At 41.7% G+C, this 13,115-nt stretch overlaps 1 protein-coding gene across 3 annotated transcripts in view; it reads left to right on the top strand.

The window, feature by feature from the left end:
* The window catches only part of KCNK10 (potassium two pore domain channel subfamily K member 10), a 146,676-nt gene that overhangs the window by 96,466 nt on the left and 37,095 nt on the right, over positions 1-13,115 (top strand). For all 3 annotated transcript variants that reach the window (XM_003832742.5, XM_034937964.3, XM_034937963.3), the window contains exon 4: positions 3,246-3,406. In XM_003832742.5, the coding sequence (XP_003832790.1) occupies positions 3,246-3,406 (161 nt within the window). The remainder of the gene's footprint in view (positions 1-3,245; positions 3,407-13,115) is intronic.

Here is a 13,115-nt window from a genome sequence, read left to right as displayed (position 1 = left end):
AGCAATGGAGTCCAGCTAGATTCACCAGGACCAGCTACGTAATTTGTAGCACCCAGTACAAATTGAAGTGGGGTCCCTTAGAGCATTAAACCAAGCACAGGACCCATCTAAGCGTGGGCCCTGTGGGACTGCACAGGGTGCACATCCATAAAGCAGCCCTGCCCGCGCAGACAGACTGGTGACCATAATAAGAAAGCACACTCTCAACTAAACAAGTAGGGCTGCACAACACACAGTTGGGCCAAGATTTGACTTTGGCACGTAAACAGCAAATGGAAGCCTTTGTGTGCACTCCTCAGGCACAAGTCCTCTTTAAATGCCAGCTTTCTCTTCCTGAAAAACAGGGAACTCTTTTCTAGCCAGAGGTGAACAGATCTGAGCTCATCCTGGTGCTGTGCGTTGATTACAGCCTCCCCTTGGCTGTTTGCCCTTGTGGAGTTGGTTGTCTTCTGCTGAAAGTCACCACCTGATGCTGTGGGTGCTATGGGAGAACAGTGAAGTTTCTGGAGGGAAGATAGGAATCAACTGCCTGTTTTCTCCTGGGACTGAGTTTTCCTGGAGACATATTGCTCAGAAACAATTCCTTCCCACAGTAAAGCACAAGGCAAACTGGGTGCTTAGTTTGCATCATATTTCACAGGTATTTAATCTTCACATGCAACTCTTGCTTTGCATGTAACTCATTTAATCTTTAATAGCTATGGGTAGGCACTTTAATAGCCTTGTCTTTTGATGAAGAAAGTGAGGGAGAGAGATTAAGAATGTGCCTATGACCTGAGAGTTGGTAAACAGAAGAATCAGAACAGAAATCTGTGTAGTCTCTAGTTCTAGAGCCTACAGACAACCGTCACACCTTACTTCAAAGTTCTACCCAAGCATTCTAGAAGGATGAGCAGGGCAGTCAGACAGGCGGGGTGTAACTAGATCCCCAAATCCAGAAATGTGGTCTTCCCATTGCCTCAGAGCAAAGCTCCAAAGTGTAAGTGCTGGAATTTTCCCAGAGTGACAGTGTTGAGGGTCAAACAGTCTCTCCTTATAGTTCACCAAAGGCATGGAGCACACATACACTCACACACACGCCCATGCATGAGATACAGCATCACTCAAGAATGATGACTTTCTGTCCACTGGGCAGTGTGTCACCAAAGAAAGATGGCTGTGAATATATTTAAAGGCTTGTTTGAGTATTGCATCACTCATGCTCTTACCCAAGAACTTAGCTTTAATATTATTTTTGTGTTCTAGTCAACAAAACACTGAACAAATAAGGAACCAATTGTGATAATAATAATAATAATACTTTGCTTTGGTACAGTACTTTACAGTCCATTGATTTTTTTCCCCCCTGCATTTTCCTTGAGTACCTCTGACACTAGGATTTGCAGATGTTAAGTGGGTCTAAGGAGAACCAGGTAGTGTGAGGTGGAATTGGATCCAGATCTTTCATCTCCTCACTTCTCCCTGATGCTCCGTGGTAAGCCACAGTGCCTTACCCAGGAGGTGGGTGGGGGTGGTCATCTCTGAAAGCTGGAGGAAGGGGGTGTAGCACTTGTCAGGATTAATGAGATGCCTGTTCATCCAGTTCCAAGCCTCCACTTGTTTGCCTATGTCTGCAATATATTTCTTTCTGAGACACTTGGACAACCTATATTCCCCAAAGTTAGGCTATTGTGAGACAGTCAAGTTGGGGTCTTCAGTGTTTTCACAAGTTACTTGAATGTTTCCAAGAATCACCATAAACCTGCATAAAGTGAAACTGTAGAGGCTCATTTATTTCCTTTTCAATAGGGCTAGCTTAATGTCAGCTCGACCATTCTAGAGGGGTATTCTTGGAAAAATGATTTTGTCCAAGTTCCTGAAAGTACCTGAAAAAAGTTCTGAGAGCTTTTTTGCATATTTAAATCAAAATCCTGGTGAGTAAAGGAAATACAAGATGAGGAAGCCTAGCCTGAACACTCATTTTAGAAATGGAAGCTGTAATTTAGATTATTATAAGAGGTTGAATGATTCAGAACAGAAGATTGCAAAGGAAAGTATCCAGGTGACTCATTCCCGAAGGCAGAAGGCAACTGTGAGTTCTGCAGGCCTGTGGGTGGCTGAATGATGGACTAACCATCAACGTTTTTTTATCATGTTGCATTCCCAACCTGTCAATAACCATGGACCCAATAACTCACTCATTGAATGGATTCAGAAACAGGCCCCACATGATTTACCCAGATTTGGGAGAATGGTTAGATTACTGTCTAGATACTTTTTAACATAAGATTGTAATATCAATTGGCACAAAAATGAATATTAATTAATTTAGACTTTCATCTCCATGTAAAGTGTGCTAATGCTATAGGACTTTTTCTTCCAGCAATACTTTCTTTAGCCTCATCCATGTAGGGTAAGCCCAGTACTCATTGTACATAAGTTACTTGTGTAATGGCAGTACTCTTAAGAATGCAGATGCAGGTATTTTCAAAGCACTATTTGAAATACATATTAGTAGACCTGACTATAAAAAGATTCTCTTGTATTCAAACATCCATCAATAAACTTTTAGCATCTTATTACCCTCAATGCAAGAGGTAGTTGGGCGGAGAGGTAGGACTCAGAGATGATGTGGAGTTCCCAGTAAAGAGAAAAAAAGAACCAGATGGGGCGAAACTTCACTGGCAGTGGGGAGAGACAGCACAAAGCCTTCCCTTCCCTATTCTTTCCTGTTTTTAGACTTCCCAGGGTAAGGCTGTACAATTCATGAGTCCTTTCTAACCTTGTACTAGACCACATTTCCTCTTTAATATGGGGTACCCATTACCCTTCAAGACAGCCACAGTCGGTCCGGGTGGAGCCCATGGGTAAGACTGTGAAAAAGAAGCTCTTGTCAAATCTAATAAGTGCAGTGGTGATTCCTTCCCACACATTCAGGTCTCGCTAAACTAGACATGCCCATGATGCTTGGTGTTTCAGAAAAAGGTGGTATCACTTTTTGTCAGAAATGAAAATGAAAGTTCTGAGTGACCATGAATTTCCTAAAATGTGTTAATATCCAAGAAACCTTAAAACCGTTTATAAGGGGAGAAGGAAGAGAAGCAATGGAACAATGTTGCGAATTGTAGAGGGCCTTTGAAATGAAGCTCTACTCCCTAAAGCTCATAAGGTGGGGGAATGTACAAACTTTTAAAAAAGTCTGTGAGTTCTTTGGTCAGTATGCTAATTTCTCTGCCACTCTCCCTCTTTTTCATATTTCTCACCAGGGTATGGGAATATTGCTCCGAGCACTGAAGGAGGCAAAATCTTTTGTATTTTATATGCCATCTTTGGAATTCCACTCTTTGGTTTCTTATTGGCTGGAATTGGAGACCAACTTGGAACCATCTTTGGGAAAAGCATTGCAAGAGTGGAGAAGGTCTTTCGAGTGAGTACTGTGTCATATTTAAATTCTAACCACTGCGATCCAATTGGCTTTAGCCTGACAGGATCCAGGAGGCAGTATCAGGGGCATTGTCTGCTTTTAATGGAATAATTTTAATGTTATGATTGTATTTTCTGTTTTGGCCAATGGAAGTCAAACATCTTGCACCTAAACTCCCTTCTTTGAGTAGCTTCCTATTTTAGAGTGATATTTCTGCAATCACAACACAAGAGGGTTAAGTATGGATTTGCCAACACAGATTTTTTGAAGAGGTGAGACAAGTTCAGTTTCTCTTTCAAGATGGAAGATGGGGTTCCTCATTGTGTTTGCAATGATGTAGAAAACTGTACATCCATCCATTTTGTTGTTGGAACTCCCTTACTCCGTTTTATTTTCAAGCACAGTGTCTTCAGGCTAATCCTGCTTCTTCCAGAAGCCTGACTTCTCCAGACACTGCTCTGTGCTTTGCACCTGTCTCCTAATGGTCTCTCTCTCTCCCATCTCTCACTGCTGAGTGCTCCCTCAGAAATGGCATCCTGATGTACTACTTCCTACCGAACTGTTGATGATTGCTATTGCCTTAGTGGGTTTTTTCCTTTCTGGAATATTTATCTTTAAACAAGAGACAACTATCTCAACTCAAGGAATTTATTTACTAAAATTAAAATTAATTAATAAATTATTCCTGGCATTAGTTGCAGGCATGAGTGGCTGAGTGATTAAACCGGGGTTCCCAATGCCCTTTAACTCACACTCATTCGTATGCTTTCACAGAACACCTGTTTTGCTCAGATGTAAGGTCACTTCTGCTCTCTTACTCACTGCTGACCTAATTCTCAAGTCTTTCAAACCTTCCTCAGGGAATGCTTTCTTATGATGACTTAATATTTAAAAATGACATTCTGAGGTCTTTTCCAGGATCTAGGAATGGTGGCCAAAGGCAGATCAGCTGGAAGCTCTAAAGCTGTGCTTTTTTCCCCCTCTAAGAACTCTTAAACTTTGAGTTCAAGGCTGTCTCTGCAATAATGGCTCATACTTCTCTTTAGAAGAATGCAAGGGAGCTTTCAGATGAGCAGTTTCAGAGGCTTTTTAAAAAGAGTAGAATGGGAGGAACGAGGCACCATAGCTGGGTGAGCCATTTTATAATCTCACTGATCCTGGGTCAGCTGCCTCAGTTTACTCATCCACAAAAGGGGATAGAATTTGAATCTACTTTGTCAGGTTTTGCTGATGATTAAATGAAATAATGTGTGGAAAAGAGCTTGTCATATAGGGCAGACATATAGAGCGCAGGGCTTCTGTGTGTCTCTCCAAGAGAAGCCCTTATGGGCAGGCTAGCCACTCATCCGGGTTTCATCTGAGGAGCTCTGTGGTGTGTGAGTTTTACTGGAATGTCCCACAGCCTTTGCTCCTTCATGCTGGCTGGCCGGTGGCCTCATTAGACCGCGCACCTGGGCTCCCCAGTAGTCTCCATGGAAACCATCAGTGCTCAGCTTCCCTGCTTTTCAGACGTTTAGTTCTTCCTAAACCAGACATGGCAGCCCTGTCTCCAAGAACTCTTTTGAACTTCTTGGAAGCACCCTTTTAGCTGCTGCCTCATGGCCCTCTGACTTAGAGAAAAAAGAATCTGGTGGTTTGAACACTCAGAACAGGATTCAATTGGGGAAATGACTGATCTGGCATTTTTATTTTTATGTAGCTTCTTTAGAGCTCAGTTTCCTTATTTGTAGAAGAAAGGATTGGACCAAAAGTTTTTGAAATCCTCCTTAGCAGAAAAAATTCTAGTTACTATATTTGAAGTGATGGAAGAGGTTGCAATCATCTGGACATCTGCTACTAAACTTAGGGACTTAGTCTCCCCTAATGAATTTCCGACTACAAATAGAGTATATGGTTCTCCTTCCTCTTGAAGCTGCCTCTCAAATGGACCATAAACAGATTCTGATACAGAGCCTTAGAAATCTCACATTTCATCTTTATGCTGATTGTCCACTCAGCTCCTTGCAGCGCCATCAAAGATCAAGATTCTTTTAGGAGGCGAGACAGTTGCATATTATTGAATTGGCAGCGCACAATGAATGCATTTGCTGAGTATTGGAGGGTGCTATTGGAAAGGGTGACCGAATTCCAGGGGGAGTGTAAGCACACTTCCTAAATATACGAACAACTGATCCTGCAGCAGTTTGCTTGCTGCATGTAAAGTTTTGGTAGAAAATCTCAGTTTTCTGCCATTGATTTAAACTACATTTAAAAGTCCAATTATGTTTAGGTGGTTATTTGAGAAATGAAAATTGTATAAGCTAACAAAGCTTGGGGTTGTGAATTTTTAGTTCTCATGGGGGAAGGTTTATGTATTTCTTCTGCTCAATGAGTGTTAAGCCCTTCTCTTGATCTGTTATGTTTTCTCTCAGCTCTTGGGAAGAGAGGATTTACGGTGGAGTAAAAATAAAATCTAAAGTTGGCTTTCTGCCGGGCGTGGTGGCTCACACCTGTAATCCTAGCACTTTGGGAGGCTGAGGTGGGTGGATCACCTGAGGTCAGAAGTTCAAGACCATCCTGGCCAAGATGGTGAAACCCTGTCAGTACTAAAAATACAAAAATTTGCAGGGCACGGTGGTGCATGCCTGTAATCCCAGCTACTCGGGAGGCGGAGGCATTAGAATTGCTTGAACCCAGGAGGTAGAGGTTGCAGTGAGTTGAGATCGTGCCACTGCACTCCAACCTGGGTGACAGAGTGAGCCCCTGTATTAATCAATCAATCAATAAATAAAGTAAATATAAAGTTGGTCTTCAAGATGCCTGAATCCTGAGGTGACTCTGTTTTGGGTCCTTCCAACACATCCCAGGTCTGATCCTCATTTTAAAGAATTGCTGAGGGATACTGGATTACTTAGAAATGCTTTTGGTTGCAGAATAATAAAATGCCTGACTATTGGAGTTTTTATGACATGAATAAATAAAAATTCTTCTCCTCTAGAGTTCAGAACTAACTGTGAAATGGAGGAGTCAGATGGAGATCAAATTGCCAGCTTTATTGCTTATAAGCCGATCAGAGAATATAGCTTTAGCTTTGTTTCCGAAAGGGCTTACAGTCACTTTACCCTGAATTAGGGCCTTGCTGCTGCATTAGTTTTTCTATTGCTGTGTAACATATGACTACAATCATAGAAGCTTAAAACAACACTTTTAAATGGCCTTCTTGCACCACCACTTAGAATGTTTAATTTTGCTCTCAGATGATGTTCAGAAACAAAGGAAAGGTAAAAGTAAAGGTGCCAAATTATTTGCAGATGTGCATAACCAAACCCAAATGAAACTAAAATAAGAATGCTCACAATTTTCTTTTTCTTTTTTTAAGTGGAGATGGGATTTCACTGTGTTGGCAAGGCTAGTCTGGAACTCCTGGCCTCAGGTGATCCGCCCTCCTTGGTCTCCCAAAGTGCTGGGATTACAGTCGTGAGCCACCACGCCCAGCCACACACATTTTTTTAAGCCAGGTGTACAGACCAAATAACATATTAAACTAGATGTAAAGAAAGAACCAAAAGTGAATTCACCAGAAAAGACATGCCACTAAGACAGAATGTAAATTCTGTAGAAACCAGAGTACTCAATGCAGAAGGATACTTTTCTACCAGAAAGTGCTTGCCAACAAACAAACAAACAAAAACACCTTTTACAGACCCAAGAGGGATGCAAAGTTCTTTACTTAAGGCACCTTTTAGCCAAATCAAATCACATATAAAGTCAAAAAGAACTCACCAAAGGGAGGGAGTCTGAGAATCTGAGAGGAGAGTCACCCAGACAGAAGAGGCAACAGACAGAAGCAGAGAGCAGAAAGGGCTCAGTCAGTACTGCACTCAATTCCAGGGACCTCTCATTCCTCTGAGGTGCACTCACTTTGATCCCACTTCTGACACCATTTATGTCACCCTAAATAACATACAGAGAGAGGCTCATTGAAAGAAAATGATATTTACTCAGGGATGGGCATTGCAGTGGTAATACATGCCAGTTTAAACTATGTGTGCATTCAGGGAGGTAAAGCAAAAAAAAAAAAAAAAAAAAGGTTTTTAAAGCAAAAATGAAGAGGATTACATAATTGTTTTGAGCTAATTATCCTTGAATACAAGGATCAATAACAAGGGTGATGCCAGTCCAAGGTTGGACAGTCAGTTGCTGGGTAGATGTCTTCGCAGAAATGCTTTTCTGCATAACGCGGTGATGCGTTTTGTGCAAGGTTGTAGTTTTTGCAGTCTTTTATGATAGCTCTTGTAATCAGGCATTTGTGCATGAGAATCCTTCCTTGCTGGCTTTCCCTGACTCTGTTTGTCAGAGTTTTAAGCACAAGTAACCCCATTTTGATTCTGACAATTTTCATACTCCCAACACTCATTAACAATGGGTTAAGAATTTGAACCCTTATCTCACATAGCAAGAAGCCTGGAGGCACGTTGACTCAGGCTTGTGCTATCCGCTCCAGAATGTCAGGTGTATCCAGATTTGTTACCTCTTTCTGCTCTGTTTTCCTTCATCCTCAGACTTGTCACTCACATTGCAAGATGGCTGCTTCATGACCAAATGGCACGTTTTCACCCAACCTCATATCAGGAAATACAAAAGGAACTCCCTTAAAATTTATCTTTTTTTAGAGCAGTTGCATATTCACAACAAAATGGAGGGGAAGATACAGAGATATCCCATATCCCCTTGCCCCTACACACATGCGCAGTCTCCCTCATTATCAACATCCTCCACCAGACTGGTACATTTGCTACAGTTTATGAACCTACATTGATGCATCATTATCACCTAGAGTCCATAGTTTACATTAGGGTTCACTCTTGGTGTTGTAGAGTCTATGAATTTGGACAAATTTATAATGACATGCATCTACCATTATAGTATCATACATACATAATATTTCACTCTCCTAAAAATCCTCTGTACCCTGCTTGTTCATCAATCCCGTTCTCCTAACCTTTGACAATGACTCATGTTTTTATTATAGTTTTGTCTTTTCCAGAATGTCATTAATATGGTTTGGCTGTGTCCCCACCCAAATCTCAATTTATATCTCCCAGAATTCCCATGTGTTGTGGGAGGGACCTGGGGGAGGTAGTTGAATCATGGGGGCCAGTCTTTCCTGTGCTATTCTCATGATAGTGAATAAGCCTCATGAGATTTGATAGGCTTATCAGGGGTTTCTGCTTTTGCTTCTTCCTCATTTTTCTCTTGCTGCCACCATGTAAGAAATACCTTTCACCTCCCACCATGACTCTGAGGCCTCCCCAGCCATGTGAAACTGTAAGTCCAATTAAGCCTCTTTTTGTTCCCAGTTTCAGATATGTCTTTATCAGCAGCGTGAAAACGGACTTATACAGTTGTGCAGTTGGAATCATACTGTATGTAGCCTTTTCAGACTGGCTTATTTCACTTAAATATGGATTAAAGTTTCCTCTATGTCTTTTCATGGCTTGTAGTCCATTTCTGCTGGGTGGTGAATAATATTCCATTTTCTGGGTGTACCATAGTTTATGTATCCATTCACCTACTGGAGGACATCTTGTTTGCTTCTAAGTTTTGGTAATTACAAATAAAGCTGATATAAACCTCTGTGCACAGGTTTTTGGTTGAACATTAGTTTTCAACTCCTTTAGTTAAATACAAAGATGTGTGATGACAGGATTGGATGGTAAGAATATGCTTAGGTGTATAAGAAATTGCCACACTGTCTTCCAAAGTGGCTATACAATTTTGTACTTCCACCAGCAATGAATGACAGTTCCTGTTGCTCCACATCCTCATCAGCATTTGCTGTTGTCGGTGTTCTGAATTTTCTCAATTCTAAGTGTGTAGTGGTATCTTGCTTTAATTTGCATTTCTCTGATGATGTATAATGTGGAGCATCTTTTCAGATGCTTACTTGCCATCTGTATATCTTCTTTGGTGAAGTGTCTGTTAAAGTCTTTGGCCTATTTTTTAATTGGGCTATTTGTTTCTTTATTGTTGAGATTTAATGTATAATGTGTAATGTATTATTATTATTATTATTATTATTGAGACAGAGTCTCACTCTGTCACCCAGGCTGGGGTGCAGTGGTATGATCTTGGCTCACTGCAACCTCCGCCTCCCAGGTTCAAGTGATTCTTCTGCCTCAGCCTCCCAAGTAGCTGGGATTACAGGCGTGCACCACCATGCCTGGCTAATTTTTGTATTTTTAGTAGAGATGGGGTTTCACTTTGTTGGCCAAGCTGGTCTTGAACTCCTGACCTCAGGTGATCCACCCGCCTAGGTCTCCCAGAGTGCTGGGATTACAGGCATGAGCCACTGTGCCTGGCCATATTTTATATATTTTGAATTATATTCCTTTATCAAGTATATCCTTTGCATTTTTTATCTAGTATATCCTTTGCAAATATTTTCTCCCAATCTGTGGGTTATCTTTTCATTCTCTTGATAGTGTCTTTAACAGAGCAGAGGTTTTAATTTTAATGAAGTCCAGCTTATCAACTATTTCTTTCATGGAGCATGTGTTTGTTGTATCTAAAAAGTAATTGGCATACTCAAGGTCATATAGATTTCTTCCTATGTTACCTTCTAGGAGTTTTATACTTTTGCATTTTACATGTAGGTATGTGATCACTTTTAAGTTGATTTTTGTGAAGGGTGTGAGCTTTGTGTCTGCACCATATTTTTTGCATGTGTATGTTCAGTTGTTCCTGTGCCATTTGTTGAAAAGACTTTTTTTTTTTCCTCCATGTTGTCGCCTTTGCTCGTTTGTCAAAGATAAGTTGACTATATTTATGTGGTTCTATTTTGGGCTCTCTATTCTAGTTCATTGATCTATTTGTCTATTCTTTCTCCAATATCATACTGTCTTGATTACTTTCGCTCTATAGTAATTCTTAAAGCCAGTTAGTGTCAGTCCTCCAATTTTTTTCTTATTTTTCAATATTGTATTGACATCAGCTCCTTTTATGGAAGAAAAATCTTTCCCAGAAGTTACCCTGTAGATTTCCCCTTCTGTCTCATTGACCAGAATGAGATCACATTAGCATCTGCAAGGGAGGATAGGAAAGGAAGTATCGGACAAACGACGATAGTGTTGCCATAATGGACTTAAACCAGTGATTCTCAAAGTTTGGTCCCTCAACCTTAGGCATCAGTATCCCTTGGACCATCAGCATCGGCATCCACTGGAAATTTGTTAGAAATGAAAATTCTTTGTGGTGGTGGTGGTGGGGGTGGGGCTGGAGCTCAGCAATCTGTGTTTACCAAGCTGTCCAAGTGATTCCAATGCTTAAGGAGCAGAGGAATCATGTTTCATCTCTTGGGGCTGAACACATTGCTGTGATGAACAAAATTAGAATTCTGTTAGCGAAGAAGTTGGAGTAAGCAAATGATAACGTCTCACATAGATGTCAATTAACTGCTAGCCACTGAGATCACTCATAGAGAAGATGTCTTCACTCTTCCTTGTCATAAATTAGGTGGCTGTTGGGATCCTTGAATCAATCAAGATAAGCTAGCCTATCACAAACAGCCTACTCCCACTCCTGGCAGATCTGCTGCAACCCAGGCAGCTTCTCAGGCTCAGGGGCTAGATAGGGTGGGGGAAACAGCTGAGCGCTGCTAGCTGGCTCTTCAGAGCGTTGTCCCTCAGGTAGAGCCCATTGGCCCGAGCTAGTTACCAGGTCCCATTCGTAGCTGCAAAGGGGGTTTGGAATGCATTCTTTTATCTCCAAGAATAGTAGTGGATGGTAAAATTGTTGCGCACTGGTATAGTCATGTACGTATGCTCTAAGATGCACTCCTGGGTCCCACTCTAGGGTGACCAGCCTTTCAGGAATTTAGTTCCAGGTCGTTTGTGCATCACTCTTCGGGGGGAATACTACTATTGTGAGACTCATAGATTTCGCACCTGAGAAAATGGAGCCCGTGAGGTGACTTGCCTGGATCCACACAGTGAATTGGTGGTAGGACCTGGATTAGAACCACTAATCCTGCCTTAACCTCTTCCAGATGGGCTGAAAATATTAATGTCAGATTAATCTACACCATGAAACCAATGTGGAGTTTAGAATATTTTAGTATACCATACTAATTAAAGTAAAAATAATTCTTCCTGAGTTCCCAGGGAAATATCTGGGCAGTTAGCATCCCAAATATCTGCTTATTTGGGATGAAGGAGGGCTGACATTGGATTCTGAAGCAGGTTTTGGAAGCAGGCGGCCTCTTTCTCCCCTGCTGTGGGGTAGCTGTCTTGCTGGGCCAGGCTGATTATCACTTGATAGGATGCTGTAGGAAAACCAGTCAAATTCTGGACTGATTCTCATTTTCTTGGCTCCAAGCTGGACTTTGGCCTCTGGTAGGAAGTACCTGCTTCTTTTTTTCCGGCTCGGATCAGCAGGCTTTCTGGTATTTCCTGTAAAACCAAGGGACACCTTTTTTTTTTTTCTTTTTCTTTTTTTGGCTTTCCCCCCGCCCCAAGGATATGGCAGAAATGTTTATTTGCTTATGGATCCAAATGATTCTGGGTGTCACTGACAAATAATAAAACATTACCCTAGACTTACGAGTGCCAAAATTACTTGGAAAATTTAGAACAGGCCACATGTTTAAGATGGAAGTGATGACAATCTCAAAGTGCTAATACGGTTAAATTAGTGGACTGATCAACCACTTTAGATTCCAGGAAGGGGCATGTGGCGGAAGCCAAAGACTCCTGCAGGCCTCTGCCATGTGCCTGGCATGGATCAAGGAGAGGCTTTTAAGAACACAATTGGCAGGAAGCTTCTGTTTCTCCCAAGGCATCTTTGAGCTAGCATTCAGCAGCAAAAGGGTTAACTTAAAATAATTATTATTTCAAGAGGCAGGCGCAGTGGTCCACGTCTGTAATCACAGCTCTTTGGGAGGCCAAGACAGAAGGATTACTTGAGCCCGGGAGTTCAAGACCAGCCTGGGCAACATAGTGAGACCCCATCTCTGAAAAAAAGAGAAAATCGAGCCGGGCGCGGTGGCTCATGCCTGTAATCCCAGCACTTTGGGAGGCAGAGGCAGGCAGATCACTTGAGGTCAGCAGTTTGAGACCAGCCTGGCCAACATGATGAAACCCTGTTCCTACTAAAAATACAAAAATTAGCCTGGCATGGTGGTGTGTGCTTATAGTTCTAGCTACTCGGGAGGCTGAGGCAGGAGAATCGCTTGAACCGGAGAGGCAGAGGTTGCAGTGAGCTGAGATTGTGTCACTGCACTCCAGCCTGGGTGATAGAGTGAAACTCTGCCTCAAAAAAAAAAAAAATTCAAATTACTTGGGTGTAGTGGTAAGTGCCTATAGTCCTAGACACTCAGGAGGCTGAGGAGTGAGGATTGCTTGAGTCTAGGAGGTTGACACTGCAGTAAGCTAGGATCACATCACTGTACTCTAGTTTGGGCAACAGAATGAGGCCCTGTCTCTAAAAATATTTTTAAGTAAAATAAAAAAATAAAAATTATTATTTCAAACAGATCAAAATCCCTGTTTTGGAAACTGGGTATTATTTTCAGCATTGTAGGTTCAGCTACAGTTTCCAATACCTATTGGTAATGAAAATGTTCAAGGGTCTTGGCTGTGCACATCAGCATTGCACCCAAAGAGGCAGGGGAGGAGGGCAGAGTGGTAGGCTGAGGCTTTAGTTTAAGAAATGGCTGCCTTTCAGTAGTGTAGAA

This window comes from Pan paniscus, chromosome 15 (genome assembly GCF_029289425.2).
Source record: "Pan paniscus chromosome 15, NHGRI_mPanPan1-v2.0_pri, whole genome shotgun sequence".
Taxonomy (NCBI): Eukaryota; Metazoa; Chordata; class Mammalia; order Primates; family Hominidae; genus Pan; species Pan paniscus.
Note: the sequence above shows the minus strand (reverse complement) of the source record. Positions and strands in the feature narration are given on the sequence as shown.